The 18021-nt window shown below is 34.8% G+C and overlaps 1 protein-coding gene across 1 annotated transcript in view; it reads right to left on the bottom strand.

Annotated features, from left to right (window-relative positions):
- Positions 1-1719: 1719 nt before the first annotated feature.
- Positions 1720-18021, bottom strand: part of RAD51B (RAD51 paralog B) — a 784849-nt gene continuing 768547 nt past the window's right edge. Inside the window, exons 10-11 of the mRNA XM_074290461.1 lie at positions 12184-12262; positions 1720-1875 (exon numbers count right to left, since the gene is read on the bottom strand). Coding sequence (XP_074146562.1) covers positions 1859-1875; positions 12184-12262 — 96 coding nt within the window. The 3' untranslated portion in view covers positions 1720-1858. The remainder of the gene's footprint in view (positions 1876-12183; positions 12263-18021) is intronic.

The raw sequence follows: 18021 nt of genomic DNA, 5'->3' as shown, positions 1-18021 counted from the left end.
TATCCAATTTCCTTGGGATCCCCTATATTGCACAAGACTGAAGAAAATCTCAGAGATAAAAGGGATCTTGGAGATCATAGTGAAACAGGAATACCCTCAATGATATCCTCAGAAAGTACTCATCTGGTCTTCCTTTGAAACTCTCCAGTGAATGCATCCCATTCCACTTCTAAATGGCTCAAATTGTTAGGAAGCTTCTACTTCAATTCAACCAAAATCTGCTATTTGTTACCATTGTACCTAGTTCATCCTCTAAAACTAAGGGAAAAAAACTAAAGAAATCTTCTATATCTTCAACCCTTCAATTTCTTGAAGTCAGCTATCATTCCCCTCCTCCCACCAACTTCTCTTCTCCAGGTCAAATATCTCTAATTCTTATATGGAATAATTTTAAGATCCCTAATAATCCTGGACACATTCCAGCTTCGAACTGTTTTCTTAAGACAAGATTTTCAGAACTAAATAAAATATTCTCCATGTGTTCTGACCACAACAAAGACAATGGGATTATAATTTTTTTTGTTCTAGATAGGACAGTTGTGTAACTGTATATTCAGATTTTCCCAGTAGGTAGGGAGAGGGTTTGTAATCTAATCCTGTGGTGAATCATGGAAATTGTAGTCATTGTACAATAATATTTTCTCCCTGCTAGGCAAAAGAAAGTTTCTCTTATGACTCTGTGGCATAGACACACAGGTAGCAAAGTGGTGGAGTCTAAAATCAGTATTTGGGGTTGAAGTGAAGTGAATAATGGTGGTTGGAGAAAGAATAGCACATTTAAGTAGTTTTGCAGTATAAATTCAGAGACTTAAGTCTGAGCATTATGAGCTTGATCTCAGCAGGAAAGGCCTTTGCTTTTTAGAAAAACAATCGTTAGGGGTGGCTGCAATGGACTGGAGTGCTTGACTATTGCTAATCCTTTGAGATTGAGTGAAAATTTAACTCCCGGTAACCTTTGTATTTTTTAAAGGTAGGCAATTTCTACACGATCTCCCTATAACTCTTGGTTTAAGATCCATAATCTTTCATATAAAACAGTGATTAATTATAGCTTTTTCATCATTTAAGTCTTTTTATTGTGAATAAGGGGAGTGCATAGGGGATATTAGTGAAGAATCTATAGTAAATGGAGAAAGGAATACAGAGGATAAAGCCGTTGTGTTTAAGGAATGAGACTTCTTGAATCTAAAGGAAGGATTTTATATTTGTCCCTGTTAAATTTTGACATTTCTACTTTCTTTTAAAAATCAATTCAGAATATTTCTATCTATAACTTAGCTAGAATTTTCTTGATGAGATCTCTTGATGACTTAGGAACCATCACTCTTCTTGCTTTTCTTAGGTCTTAGCCCTTAGTTCAGTCTAGAACAGTGATATTGTCTGAGCAGCATCAAAATCAGGGTGGGATGACTGACGCTCTTCCTCAGAAATATATATAATTTTAAAATTATATATATATACATAGTATATATATATACACACACAATACTATCTTTTATTTTTATAACTCGTTTAATATGATATTTCCCTCTACCCTTCCTAACTGATGAGCTTCTCTTGTAACAAAGAAGGGACCAAAAGAATAAAAGTAGTTCAGCAAATTCAACCACCATATCTGATAGTAAATGCAATATTCCTCATTCATAGTTCACCTCTTCTGCAAAGGAAAGATGGAAGAGAATTTTATAAACTCTTTTCTAAGGTCAAGCTTGGTCATGATAATTATACAGTGTTCACTTTATTTTTTGCTTTTTCCATTTACAGTATAATAGACATTGTGCATATTATTTTTCTGGTTCTGCTTACTTCAGTTCTTAAAAGTCGTTAAGGGAACCAAAACGTAGAATCTTGAAAGTATTTAGTCTCCTTCAGCATCTGTAGAAGCAAGTATGGTTAGCAAAAATGAATAGAGGAAGCTCTCAGATGGCACACTTCTTCTCCCCCTGCTTGCTCCTCCCCCACAAAAGAATGCCAAGAAAGCTCCTCTCAGGCCTTCTTCCCCTCAGAGACTTCCCCTTACTGTCAAAAGTCAATATCTTTCTGGGCCTTGAAGTGTCTTAAGGTCTCTCTTTTCCAAATGAATTTGTCTTCAAGTTTTGACATGAAGTGACAAATATGGAAATATGTTTAGAAGAACTTTTTGTTTAACTATTGCTTATTGTCTTGGGAAGGGGAAAAGAAGAAGGGAAGGGAGAAAAATTTGGAAAACAAAGTTTTACAAAGGCAAATGTTGAAAACTATCTTTAAATATATTTGGGAAAATAAAAACACTATTGAAAAAATTTTTGACATGAAGACATATTTGTGCATTGCTAGTCCTGGACATCAACATTGCTGGTTCATGGTTTCTCTCTCTTGCTCAAAAAGTTCCTGGACTTTCTTCTCTTCTTCTTGAAATTAGAACATTCTAATTATCATTCATATCATAGCCTGTCAACCTATTTTTTTTTTTACTTTAAAGAATTCCCTTTTAGGCTCCTTCCTCTCTTTCGATTTTATCTCCTATGACATCTGAAATTTAATATTGTCTTTGGGTTCACTTCCTTCTCTCTTACCCCCACTTCATGACAAACATTTCTAAAGACACTTTCATATTTGAAAAAAACAAAGTTTCCTCCATATACAGACCAAGCAAAGGGTTATAAATACAGGCCATTATATAAATTAAGTTCATAAATCTAGAACTGAAATCTAGAACTCAGAAACTATCTAGTTCACTCCCCTAATTTTATTTATTTTAAAAAATTATTCATTTTTTAATACACATTGAATTTTATTTATCATTTTGGGAGAGAAAAATCAGAACAAAAGGGAAAAACCATGGGAAAGAAAAAAACAGAAAAAAAGAAGTAAGCATAGCATGTGTTGCTTTACATTCAATCTCCATAGTTTTTTTTTTTTTTCTGGTTGCAGATGGTATTTTCTGTTCAAAGTTTATTGGGGTTGCCTTGGATCACAGAACCACTGAGAAGAACCAAGTCTTTCATAGTTGATCATCTCATATTCTTGCTATTATTGTGTACAATGTATTCCTGGTTCTGCTTGTTTTGCTCAGCATTAGTTTGTGTAAATCTTTCCAGGCCTTTTTAAAAATCAGTTTGTTCATCAATTTTTTTATAGTACAATAATATTCCATTATCTTCATATACCACAGCTTATTCAGTGATTTCCCAATTGATGAGCATCTACTCATATTCCAATTTTTTTGCACATATGGGTCCTTTTCCCTTCTTTATGATTTCCTTGGGAAATTTTATAGAAAGGAAATTAGAACGAAATGAGCTTGTACAAAACTACCTTGTATAAAAGCACACTGTATTTGAGCCCAAGTCCACTGAGTCCAGGGTCAGTTTTTCACTCTGCCATACCAACCTATTTAGGGGAGTTGTATGTGGGGAGGGTTTAACATATTGTCTAACCTTTTTATATTCATTGCTACTTGCTTAAATGATACATTAGGTAGACAGACAGAACTACAGGCTAGGACATATCTTAAGCATGAAGCCAGATCATGAGTAGCAAATTTGCATTTTGGATAAAGGTCAGAATTGAAAGACAGGAAGATGAGTTCAAATCCTATGTGTGTGACCCCAGCTATAGCAATCATTCTCTTTCAGTCTCAATTTTCTCATCTGTAAAAATTATAATAATAATGGCACTTACCTCTCAGGCCTATTGTAAAAATCAAATAAGATAATGTCTATAAAGCATTTTGCAAACCTTGAAATACTATATGTACACTAGCTCTTATTATCATTAGTAATAATGATTATGATCAACAATGCCATTAAAATTATTATACAAGATAAATTCTTTAGATATAATAAAGAAATGATCCATTGTTTATAACCAATAAAATAATCATTGATTATTAATAATAATAGCTAATGTACATATAGTGCTTTAATTACATAGTGTTCAACTAATTATTTTCTTTCCATTTACAGTATAATGAAAGAAGGGAGAAAAAAAGAAGGGGAGGAGGAAAAGGAAAAGGAGGAGTTATCTAGGCAGAATCTGCTTTCTTCTCATGATAGAGTCTATCCACAGTTCCTAGGAACCTTTTATTCTTTCCCATTTTTTAATTTAAGCCTAACTTTCCCTCAAAATCTCAAAAGCTACACTGTGTACTAAAAAAAAAAAGTCCAGCTTTCTGATTGCATGTCCTTGGAGAATATGTAACAAAGGATCTTTGGTTGTTTTTGTTAATCTGTCCTTAGAATCTCTAATTCTCAGTCAGAAAACAATATTTGTAATTATAAAGGAAATATTTACCAATGATCTGATCTTAAACACCAAAAGTCAAAGGCTAAAGAGCAAAAGAGCAACAGTCACTTTACCCAAATTTTCCTGCACTCAGGAATCCCTACTAAAATCAATAATTGTTACCAGATTCTATGATGAAGGAAAAACATTTCGAAAGGGGAAGGAATGGGAAGATGGCGACCTCTGCTTCTGTCAGGATTGAAAACCTTCCCCCAAACAACACCATGTCTATTAGGCCTTTACACTGCAAAATGTTTCCAGTAGAATACAGCTCATACAGTAGCTTGGAAAACCAATGAACCTACTAGATCTCTTTTATTCAATTCAGATTGATAATTTCGTTGGTATAGGGAACTCTGGAAAAGGAAATTCTCTTTGTCAGTACCCATCTGCAACTTTTCTACCACTTATAGAAATGCCTGAAAGCAGTGAGACATTAAGAAACTTGTCTGGAGCCTCTATTGAAATTTAGAGGAGAAAGTTGCTCCTATTAAAGGCCCACTGCTCATGCTATGGAAATTAATGATTTGTAGTTTAGGACAAATGATAATTATTATATTTAACTAGCACTTATTATGTACCAGACACTGTCCTAAGTGATATACAATTATTATTTTACTTGACCCTCACAACAACCCTAGAAACTAGTAGATGCTACTGTTTTTCATAGATGGGAAACTGTGGGCAAACAGAGAGCTAGTATGTGTTTGAATATGAATTTGAACTTGGGGCTTCCTGATTCCAAGCCTGGCATTCTATCCCCTGAGCTACCTAGTTGCCCATATGTAATATCTTCTGCATCTCTATATATGAGCCTGCCATTCAGTCTGAGATATGTTTTCATCTTATATTTCAAAGGGAGACCTTGTGCAAGCTATGTTTAATGGACAAATGGCTCCAAATATCTGAAATATTACTCGATCAAAAATTCCTGTTTCTCATTTTTAAAAAATCATTCTTTATTTTAGTTTTAGATAATAAATAATAATGACTTTTTATTTTTCAAAATACATAAAAAGATAGTTTTCAGCATTCACCCTTGCAAAACCTTGTGTTTCAAATTTTTCTCCCTTTCCACTTCCTCCTCTAGACAACAAGTAATTAAATTACAAATTATAGGTGAAACACGTGCAATTCTTCTAAACAAATTTTCACAAAATATTGCACAAAAAAAATCAGATCAAAAATGAAAAAAAAAGGATAAATAAAAAAACAAAACAAGCAAGCACTGTTTCTCTTAACTTTAATAATCCTAGTCAGACGTTATAGACTTTCTTAACCAGAAGTATTTCAAATGATACTGGCTCTCCACCTAGACTGTGGTCCCTTCACTTGCAAGTTCCAGAACCAAGCTGAAGTGTTCTAACTTTGAACAGAACTCACATTTCTCAGGGTTCTGAGTCACAAGACCCAGATCTGAAGAGATCCACAATTCCATGAATGCCATTAATGCAATAGTTCAAAGTGAAGGGGAACAAAATAACATGAAATGAGACAACTAAAAGGAATAGTATAACCAGGTACACCTAAATATTGATACTTCAAAGATTCATAAGCCATGAGGATTGAGGGAAATATGAATGATATGGATGTGTCTGAATTGTTTTCAACAGCTGTCCAGTTATAAAAGCAAAGTGAAGCTGAGTTTTAACTCAAGAATATTAATAAGATCTTGGAGAACTATATTAATGCTAACTATTATGATAATCAGGGACAGCTAGGTGGCTCAATGCATGGAGTGCTGGGTCTGGAAGTCAGGAAAATTCATCTACATGGATTCAAATCTGGCTTCAAAAATCTACTAGCTGTGTGATCTTAGGCAAGTTATTTAATCCTGTTTGCCTCAATTTCCTCATCTATAAATGAACTGAACAAGGAAATGGCAAAAACCTTCAGTATCTTTGCCAAGAAAACCCCAAATGGGGACACAAAGACTTGGACAAGACTGAAAAACAACTGAACAACAATAAAGCATCATAGAGACTTAAAATGAAATTTAGGACTAAAATTTTGCAATAGAAGGGCAAACTTTGTTTAAAAGAAACAGAATGATATCCTTGTGGGAATATTACAGACATTTCAGCTAGATGAAGGGTATGAATAATGAGATTACTGGCAAGACAGATTGATGAATGACTTCAACAATTCAGACATTTGTTGGCTTCTGTCCACCAAAAAGCAAAGCCTCTGATAGATTCTTAAATTTCTTAGTTGATAATTCAATTAGTTGCTTTCTGCAAACCTCTTCTACTATTCAACCTCAGAAGAAAGCAGTTATAAGGCAAATGTAGTATACTAAAACTAATGTAGAGTTAAGTTCATAAAATAAAAAAAAGCCTGGTTCTAAGGTAAGCCAAAGTGACTCTACCTAAACACCTCTTTACTTATACTCCACAGAAGGCATAACAATTCTGCTGAGCTATATGAAGGAAGAAGAGACAAGAAGGAATAGGGAGAACTAAGGGGCTAAAATCTGCTGAACAGTAAGGTGCACAAGGCCTGACTGAAGGCACACAGAATTCAGCAGAGAGAATTCTAGAAATGGGAGAAAGAATGAGTAAAACTTTCTATAAAAAACCAAAGTACAATTAGCATATATTATAATGTGGAGGAAAATAAAAGACATATTCTTGTGAGCTCTCCAGATATAGCAGAACAAAAACTTCAGAATAGCTCAAAAGAGAAATAAAATTCATGAAATAAAAATTAGGAATGGAATAAGTCAAAATTGAAAGCTCTCAGTGCATAAAATATAACTTTAAACACAAATTATAAAAACATAATGAGAATAGGTGATATTGAATCCATAATGGAGAATCTCTCAAAAAACTGAAGCTGGAGTGGAGGAAAATTTAACAGAACAAATAAAACATTAAAAGGATTCATAGATTTTATATTTGTCAAATCAAATAATCCAATAAAAGAAAATTCTCTAGCATTTCTAATTATAGACAAATAAGTACCAACTGAAAGAATCCACAGATAATAATAAAAATAATAAATATTATAATAATAAATAATAAATGGAAATAATAAAAAAAGTCTTCATTTTAAACTGTAGTGGCTAAGCTTAACGATTTCAGTGGCAAAAAATAAATTTTGTTAACATTGTGAAGACCTTTGATTGGGGATTGATAATATACTACAAAAAACAATGGAGCTTAAAGTTTTTATTCAAAATTATATAGCCTTCAAAATTGAGCCAAGTTTTTAGTATTTTTAAAAGATGGACGTTCAACAACAACAAAGAAAAAAAACATCCAATTTAGACAATAAGAAAATGGAATTGAGTAGGCACTGACCTACAAACACCCCCCCCCCAAAAAAAAACACCCTAGAAAAGAAAACAAATATGCTTATCAAAAAGATACTAAATGCAAAAATGTATTAAGTTCCATGTTTATAGGATATAGTTTTAGGGGGAAAAAGTTTAATCTTTGAGATAAAATAAAGAAAAAAGAAAGCCCAAGGGATAAAAAAGACCTAAGGGACTTAAGAATTCAAGGGAATTTGAACACTAATGAGAATCAAAGGTAGAAGAGTTCAACTGAGTCCTCATAGGCTTAATCCCCTGACCCTCCCACAGGTAAATGAATTCTTGCCTTTTGTGCGGGGAATGGCAAAAAAGAAAGTTGCTGAAATTGGGAGAAGTAGGACAGTGATGCATTACTATTTACCATTACATGCGTGAATAGTGGACAGATTGTTAAAGTCTTTTAGATAGATGCGTTGTGAAAGAGGGGGATAGAGGTGGCAGAGAGAAGAGACTAGAAGGAAAGGGTCTTATTGAAGAGCTCTTCTAAGAAGGAAAAGAAATGACTCAGTGATGGGTGAAGGAATACTTACCATGTGTTCAGTCTAGGGGAAACAGGAGGAAGAATGAATAAAAACTTCAAAGAGAAGCTGAAATACAATGAGCAAATATTATAATGTGGAGGAAAGTAAGAACTTTGTGCATGGAGAGCCTGTTTTTTCTGAGTTTTGTGTCTCAATGGGCAGCATTATACCCAAAAGAAAGAATGTGTGAATTCCTAAGGTCAGCCAGTATTGAGAATGCTTTGGATTAGAATGGAGAGTCAGAGGTGATGCAGCATGGTCTTTAGCAGGTGAAAAGCCTAGACCATGAGCTTTAGGGTAAAAATCTAATGTATCACACAGCATTGCTTCTGTCTGACATTACTTCCTTCATAAATTGATATTTCTAAGAGAGGGAGGTATAGCAGAATAAAGAGAGGTGGTACAAACTCTACAATGGCAGTGTCATAGAAACTGAAGAGATGAGGGACCTCAAACTGGTAATCAGAAATTTCAACCTCATGGAGAACAAAGAGAGAAAAAGAAAAGTATGAGTATAGCCTGTGAAGCAGGAAATTAAATCCAGAATATACTGGAAGGGAAGAGAAAGAATAGAGAAAACAAAACAAAGGGAAATTTCTAAGAAAAAGGCACAGAAAAAGAAAGTTACTAAAAATAAGAGGTTGGAGGGGAGGGAATGAGGGAAGATTAAACTACTTGCTGAATATGGTATTTTTACAAAAACAGAAAATGTTCTAAGGCACAAAAAAATTAAAAGTAAATTTTAAAAATAGAAATACTAATAATGTACAGACTATGTTATAATGAAAAAAAAGGACATAGAAAACATACACAAACAAAAAATACCCACGTAGCTATGAGTAAGTTAAAGAACAAAATCATGGAAACATTTTTAAAACTATGTGATGGAAAATGAGGATGAACCTGTGTAATGAAAAATTTGGGATTTAGATAAAATAATCCTCATAGGAAAAAAATCATATTACTGAGAAAATTCATTAATAAAATATTAATAATTAATTAAGAATGATATAGAGGTTCATTATGGGTGATGGTTGTCCTTTGTTTTCAAAGAGGACCAAAATGACATCATCATGTTAGAGTTGAGTTATAGTGTCCGACTATGGCTGATAAGACCAATACGAACTCTGCCACAAGTCGGATACAAACAGCCTCTGTGAACATTTGGGATGGCTTCCTTAACTACATTTTGCATTTCTTCTGAACTAATTCATAGTCAGTCTAATACCTCTTCTCTCCCACACTTTCCTTCAGAGCCTCCCAAAGACTGAGCTAGTGTTTGGTAATACATGTGTCAGTCTCAATATCAATGTGGACATCCATGGAAAGTTTAATGCCAAGGTAAATGAACTTATCCACAGCATTAAAAACTTCTCCTTTTGCTATAACTGATGGTTCTAAATAGGGATGGTGTGGTACTTGCTGATAGAATACCTGTGTTTTCTTGGTGTTGATTGTCAGGTCAAAATTAGCACAAGCAGCAGAGAATTGATCTATACTTTATTGCATCTCAGCTTTGGAGAGTGCATAGAAGGTACAACCATCTGTAAACACATCATCCACCAACACTCCCTCCACTTTAAGGTTATGACTAGAACTCTAGTTCTAGTAGTAATCACTCATTAAGGACCCAATTCACTAATGTATAAGTTGGGAAAATAGTCCCCAAAAGGATGAGACAACTATAAAAAACAGATTTACTGGTCATGAGTTCTGAAAGGCAAAGATGGCTCAAGAAGAATGAGAAAAATAATTATTTTACAAATGAGGGAACTGAGGCTCATCTATGATAGTAGAGCAAGTAAGTCTTGACTCCAAGTCTAGCACTTTAGCCCCTAAACTGGGGCACAGTTCTGAAAGGCAAAGATGACTCTAGAAGAATGAAAAAAATAGGTCTGATCAAATGAGATCATATATGTAAAATGTTTTATAATTCTTAAAACACTACAAAATGCCATTACCATTATTATTATCCTTATTGTTGTAGTTGTTAGCATTCACAGGAGGCAATTTGATAAAACCAAATTTGAAAATATGTGCACAAAAATGGAAACAGGAATATTAAACTGAGGACAAATATTGTGAGGACAATGAATTGGGTCAAGAAACTTTAAGTCTAGAATGTGATGAGGCTTGTGAAAAATGTCAAGAAGAACCAAAAGGGATTGAATCCAGGACTTCTATATCTCTGTGCTATTTTCTTAACACTACTTATTTTTCCTAAAGGATGCTTTAGTAAGAACCACTTTGGACCCTGTCTAAATTTTGAAGTTTTTTTTCAAATTTTTCTTCTTATTTTGCTCTTCTCTTTATATGTGTTTAGACACATTGCCTTCCTCTGTTAGAAAGAAATTATTGATCTTTTCTCTTTGAAATATGTACTCTTCTTTATTTCCAATTATTGCTCCTAATCCTAAGTGGATTCTGGTCCCTGAGAACTCTCATACAAACTAAAAGATAACACTTTGGAAGTCTCATTTGTATCAGCAATTATCAATGTGATGCTAAAACAACATTTGGGCAAATAAGTGAACCTCTGTTTGCCTCAGTTTCCTCATCTGTAAAATAAGAATAATAATAGCATCTATCTCCCAGACCAGTGGTCCTCAAACTTTTTAAATAGGGGCCAGTTCACTGTCCCTCAGACTGTGGGAGGGCCGGACTATAGTAAAAACAAAAACTCATACTGTCTCTGTCTCTGCCCCTCAGCCCATTTGCCATAACCTGGGGGGCCGCATAAACCTCCTCAGTGGGCCACATGTGGCCTGCAGGTCGTAATTTGAGAACCCTTGTCCCAGACTGTTGTGAGGATCAAGTGGGATAATATTTATATAGTGCTCAGCACAATGCCTGGCACATAGTAGATGCAATATCTATATTAGTTATTGTTATCATTAATCAATGAACATTTATCATGCACACTGCAATGCAATGTACTTAATATTAAAAGAAAATGAAATACTCATGAAAATTAAATTAAATGTTCATTTCATTGAGAAATGAAACAAAAAATTATATAGTCTTTAATCTAAAGTAATATAGCTCCCTTGGAATGAAAAATAAATACAAAGGATTTTGAGAAGTGAGAGAGTTGACAGGCACAGGTGTGGAGACTGATGGAAAAAAAGATTTCTTGTGGGATCTGAGCTGAGTCTCCAAAGAAGACAAGGATTCTGGGAAGCACAGATGAGAGGAAAAGAAAAGGATTCTGCATTTATTGATGAGGGGAATATATTATTGGCACAATGGACAAGTTAGGTATAATTAATAACATCTTATCTTACAGCCATCTTCCCAGGGAGTATCCCCTTCCAAGGGATGATGGAGAAAGTGCTCATCATCCCTGTCACCAACAATACCAGCTGCCAACCAACTGTCTCCATTGTGCAGGTAAAACCAAGAGGCCTAGGATCAGCCATACTTCCCCACAACAACCACCTCTGCTTCCTACTTCCCCCAAAGTCATCATCCAGGAAAGCAATGCTGGGGAAAAAAATCCTGACAACTGTCTCCATAGTTGTGAAATACATTCCACTTCATCAGAAATCACAGCTACAAAAGAATTCTCACTACCAAGTCTTTGGCAATCAAATGGTTCAACATCAGAAACAGATGAAGTTTTATTAATGGAATTGATGCATCTAAAAAGAGGATGCAATATCATCTATTTTGCCACTATGTTCTAACACTGGGCCTTTCCATCTGCCATCCTATATATGTTGTTTACCAATCAGAATGTGACCTTTCTAAGAGATGGGAATGTCTTGCTTTTCTAGCTGCATCCCCAGCACTTGCACATAGTAAGCTAATTCATTCATTTATTCCATGTTAAGTACATTTGTTCCCAACTGAAAGTAAAGAGTATGGACTATGAACTCTTTTATAATAAATGTGTCTGTGAGTCTTCTTGATACCTGTCCCCTTTTCCTCATTTTGACAACAGAGCTGGGATGAATTCATTATGTTCTGAAATTACTTTTAATAAGACTAGTGACAAAAGAAACACTGGTACTCTTCCTTCATTAATTCTATGAAATAATCTAACTCTTTTGGGGGAGTTTAGTGGGGGAATAGTCTTACCTTGAAGAACCAGACCAGCTTCCTCGATGGTATAATTGAACACAGAGAATGGAGCAAGTGGAGACTTGGCAATGACAATCTATACACAAACACATTTGTCCAGGGTTAGTTAAAAAATATTTCAGATCTGGATCTCTTAGATCAATGTTTTAACCAATAACTTAAAAGCAGCATTGAGAAATAGTAAGTAATGATTATTATTTTTTAAACAAACCAACCAAAACTTTTACAACAGACCAGGGATTGACCAGATCTGGACTGGCCAAACACCTCCGCTAAATGGGGAGATCAGCACCCATGATCTTACTTCACCTTTCTTTACTCACTATTAGAGGAATAACTATAATAATTGCAGCTCAGATGCTGAGGCCAAGGTCTGGCCCACTGACTTCTGAAACAATTCTAGAGACTGGGCTTTATTATTCATTTGTCATCCACTATGATCTCAATGATCCCAAGGCTTTTCCTCTTTCTTTTCTCTCTTTCTCAGAAACTTATTATCTGTGTGATCCTGAGCAACGCCCTTAACACCATTTACTTTGGTTTTCTTATCTATAAAATGAGTAGGAGAAGTTAGGCTCAATATAAATTCATAATATCCAACTTAAACGGGGTCTTATTGTAGCAAGACCTCTTTTTCTTCCTTATCCTACTCTCCATAAGCTTTTTCAAACTTTCTCTCCCATCTTTAAGCTTCCCATATCTCTTCCTACTCTTCCCTCAGATGAGGATCTTGCCTCTTACCTTTCTGAGAAAGTTGAGGTCATCTGATATGAGTTCTTTATCCTCCCTTTTTCATCTTTTCAAAATCCTTTAATACCATCACCCAGTCCGCCTTTCCCCCATTATCTGATAAAAAGACATCTCTTCTTGCTAAGTCAATCCCATTGCAATATCTACTTAACCCCATACTCTTTTGACTTCTCTAGCGAATTGCAACTCCATTATCTTTCTGCTTCTAAAATTTCCTGTCTCTCTGTAACCACTGGTTCCTTTCCTATTGCCTTCAGTCTCCCCATTCTTATACAACTTTTACTCTATCCCACTATCTTCTTAAGCTATCATTCTATATGTTTTTTGCTTTCATAGCCAAACTCCTTGAAAAAAAGCTACAGACAGTTATTACCTCCACTTTCTTTTCCCACTCATTCTCTTCTCAACCTTTTTTCAATCTAGACCTCATTTATTCAATTGACATAGTTATCAGTGATCTCTTAATTTCCAAATCTAAATGTCTTGTTTTGATTCTTATCCTTGACTAAGCCATCACTATTTGACTATCATGGTCAGCTTCTCCTCTTAGATTCCCCCTCCTCTATATAGGTATTCTGGTACCTTCTTCTACCAGTCTGAGGGCTCCTTCCATCATATCAGGATCTCTAATTTTGGCAATATAAAATATTCTGTACTAGACTATCCTTTCCTTCTCCTTCCTTCCGTTTCCCTGTTTTTCTCTCCTGTCTCTTTTACTCTTTCTCTCTCTGAAAACTCATCAATTCCTATGGATGTAATTGTCTTTTCAATAGAGATGACTCACAAACCTATATTTCCAACCTGTCTTTAAGCTTCAGACCTAAATCACTGTCTGTTAAACATTTCAAATGTGATATCCTGTTGAAGTCAACAATGCACTAGAAACAAGGAATAACAAAGAACTCACTATATCTTTCCTCCCACATCTTCCCTCTTCCAAACCTCGCTTTCTGTGGATGATATCACCATTCTATCAGAATCCCAAGTTCACAATGCTGGCATTTTCCTGGACTCCTCACTCTCTTTCACCCTACAATCCAAAGAATTGCCAAAGATTGCCATTTTTATTTCACCTTTGACTTATTCTCCCTACTCATCCCATCCTAGTTTAGGATCTTATCAATTAGGTCTTGCTTTAATTTTTGCAACAACCTCCCGATTGGTTTCCCTTCCTCAAATACCTCACCTCTCCAGTCTATTTCCTGATGCTAAAGTGAGTTTCCTTTAATTCAGATTTAACCTTGTGACTCCCTTACTCAATCAACTTCAGTGGCTTCCTATTACTTCTAGGGATAAATATAAACTGTTTTGCTTAGCTTTTAAAGCCTTCATAATCTGAAATCAAGCTACCTCTCCAGACTCATTTTATATTACTCCACTTCTGCCCTCTGTGATGTTGCCAAATCTGTCTTTTGTTTCTCACATAAGGTGCTCCTTTTCTTGTCTTCATTTGTTTGCAATGGTTGTGCCCCATGTGCCCATTACCTGTGCCTCAGAGAATCCCTCTGCCTTCAAGGTTTAGCTTAAGCACCATCTTTTATATATACTTATTGTTTTCTCTATTAACACACGAGCTCATTGCAAGTAGGGGATTGATTCATTATGCTTGACTCCTCATCATTTTGCTTCATATATAGTTAGCACTCAATAAATAGCACTCATTATATATCTCCTTCAATATCGTCACTTCTTGGACAATACAAGTAGTAGAGTGATATTGCTACTATGTAAAATATGTTTGGAGCTGCTCCCTTGGAATTCTTGGCAGAGCCTAATTATAAAGCACTAACAAAAAATGTCAGTTATGTTTTTATGCACACATCTAAATTTTAAATCTAAAAAGGTATTACATAATTTAATCACTACTATTTTCCCCAAACTTGAATTTGACTTTCTTATGGCAATTTCCAAAATTCTTATCTATGTTCAAATAATTAATAATTTGTTACCACTAACATTTAAAAAAAGTTAACATGGTCTTTGAGTCAATGTTCTGAAATGGAGGAGGCTAAACATCTATTTCAAACCTGGGTGTCCTACATTTTACAATTCCCTCCCAAGTCATAACTATAGCAATATGATTGAGGCATTCCTCTTGAAATAGAAAACTTAAGGTGCATTGAAAATATCACCCTGAAGATGCTTCTGCTTTCTCACCCTTTTCCTGGATGCTTCCTCCCTTATGCTCTCTCACATTCTGATGTGGTGTCCCAGGAGGGTTATCCCTTTACAGGGGGCTGAGTGCAGAAACTACTAGTTATGGCTCATGTCTTTTGCTTTTAAGGATTGCTGAGGAGACTTAAGCAATTAGCTACCTAGTGCTCCAGTGGTCTTTTATCAGATAGTTTTTATCCTTTTGGGAGAGAGGTAGACAACTATTCATTATCTTACTTTTTCCCCCTTTTTTCCTTCTTTTCTTCCTTTTTCTTTTCTTCTCACCTTCCTTCCTTCCCTATCTTTCTCCCTTTTCCCCTACTCCTTTCCCTATTTCCAATTTGCTTTTCTTCCTTCCTTATTTTTTCTCCTCTTCTTCCCTCTTTCTCTTTTTCTTCTTCTTCTTCTTCTTCCTCCCTGCCTTCTTTTCAAATTAGACTTCTCTAAAGAAAAAAACCCAGCCCTTGTAGACAATTTCAAGGATGTTCACTTTTAAGTGTGTGTCCACATCATTAATTGTAGGTATTGTAAAATAACATCCTATCTTCTTTAACTCTCCTGCCCATGAAGAAGCTGTTCTAATAACATTGTGAGCATCCCCTCAAAAAAAGTGTTTGACAGTTTATGCCATATGTGGAATCCACTTGGAACCTCTGTGGCTTGGAGGCTTAACCAAGGTTAATAAATATACAGCATCAAGTGCAGACACAGGGCTCAGAAAGTTTACCGAGCCAGGCTGAGTGATGATACTGTAGGCACCCAAAAAGTATTCTGAGAGTAAATGGATTTTTGAGCATGTTGTCATTTTTGGCCAGCTGAGTTTTTAATCTCTCCCCTCTTTTTCATGTATGCTATGTTCTAGTCAAACTGGCTGTACTTCCATTTCCCCAACTCAGCATCTCATTTTTTTCCCTTTGCATGTTATTAACTGAAATGTATCCCTCTTCAAGGCTTCTAAGAATCTTCCTTTTCTTCAAGGATCTGATCAGGTGCTATCTCCTTTGGGAAGAGTTATCTGATTTCTGTAATTTCTAACATTTTCTTCCTCCTCATTTTATTTGTCGTTACTTCTCTGCTGTGGGTTCCTGGAGAATGGAGACTCCTTAAGGGTAGCAAGACTTTTGAATTTTTGTCTTTGTCTCCTTATCAATTAGCACAGTTTCAGACACATATTAAGTGCTTAATAGATGCTTGCTTTTTATTGCCATGAATACTTTTTACTCCCTATTCACATCACCCATATCCTGATAAAGTTTCTGAATCTATGAGTCACATTCTTTTTTGAGATGGAAATCAATTCCATTGTCTTGGAAGCTTCAAGAGAAATTTTGTCCTTTTGGTGATTGGATTCAATAATCTTGATTACATTATATGGGATGGTACATGGCATACCTTCTCCTTATTCTGATAATTCATATTTCTCTACTTCTTTCTCCCTCAAACCTTGCTCAAAAAATTCACTTCCATCTATCAATCAACCAACAAACATTTATTAAGTGTTTACTATATGTGACAGACACTGTGCTAAACACTGAAGACATTGCTAAGTGTTGGATACAAAGCCACCAGGAAACCTTCTCTGATTAAAACCTCTTAACTTTAACACTCTTCTGAGCCCTCTTTCAGTATTTTTGTTCTTAGTTTACATAATAATTAATAATAATTATTTGTATTTCCACAGCATTTTTAAGCTTATAAAGTGCTTTTCTACATATAACATTTTAAATATTTTATTCTTTCTAATTACACAAAAAAATGATTTTTAACATTTAAAAAAATTTTGACTTCCAAATTCTCTCCCTCCCTTCTCTCACCCCTTCCTGAACCAGCAAGCCATTTCATATAGATTACACATATGCAGTTATTAATCATATTCTGAAAAAAACATGAACCAAAAAAAAAACCCAAGAAAAATAAAGTTTTTTTTTTAAGTATGCTTTGTTCTACATTCAGACTATCAGTTCTTTCTCTGGAGGTGAACAGCATTTTTCATCATGAGTCTTTGGAATTGTCTTGGATCACTATATTGTTGAGAACAGCTAAATCATTTCACAGTTAATCATTGTACAATACTGCTGTTACTGTGTACAATGTTTTCCTAGTTCTGCTGATTTCATTTTGCATCGGTTCATGTCAATTTTTTTAAGCTTTTCTGAAAGCATCCTATTTGTCATTTTTTAGAGTAATGCTTCTTAAATTTTTTCCATTCACAAAACTTTTTCATTTAAGAATTTTTATGTGATCCCTGGTATATATAGATATTATATATATACACAAATCTGACATTATTGATATTAATCATAATTTTGCAACCTCCTATATTCAGTATGTGAACCATCAGGGTTATGACCACAGTTTAGAAGTTTTATTCTGAGATCATAAATAGATTAGAGGAACAAAGGATAGTCTACCTCTCAGACCTGTGGAGGAGGAAGGAATTTATGACCAGAGGAGAACTAGAGATCATTATCGATCACAAAATAGAAGATTTTGATTACATCAAACTAAAAAGTTTCTGTACAAACAATACTAATGCAAACAAGATTAGAAGGGAAGTAACAAATTGGGAAAATATTTTTATAGTTAAAGGTTCTGATAAAGTCTCATTTCCAAAATATATAGAGAATTGATCCTAATTTTATAAGAAAATCAAACCATTCTCCAATTGATAAATGGTCAAAGGATATGAACAGACAATTCTCAGATAATGAAATTGAAACTATATCCACTCATATGAAAGAGTGTTCCAAATCACTATTGATCAGAGAAATGCAAATTAAGACAACTCTGAGATATCATTACACACCTGTCAGATTGGCTAAGATGACAGGAACAAATAATGATGAATGTTGGAGGGGATGCAGGCAAACTGGGACACTGATGCATTGTTGGTGGAGTTGTGAAAGAATCTGGCCATTCTGGAGAGCAATC

The sequence above is a fragment of the Sminthopsis crassicaudata genome, chromosome 2, assembly GCF_048593235.1.
Source record: "Sminthopsis crassicaudata isolate SCR6 chromosome 2, ASM4859323v1, whole genome shotgun sequence".
Classification (NCBI taxonomy): domain Eukaryota; kingdom Metazoa; phylum Chordata; class Mammalia; order Dasyuromorphia; family Dasyuridae; genus Sminthopsis; species Sminthopsis crassicaudata.
Note: the sequence above shows the minus strand (reverse complement) of the source record. Positions and strands in the feature narration are given on the sequence as shown.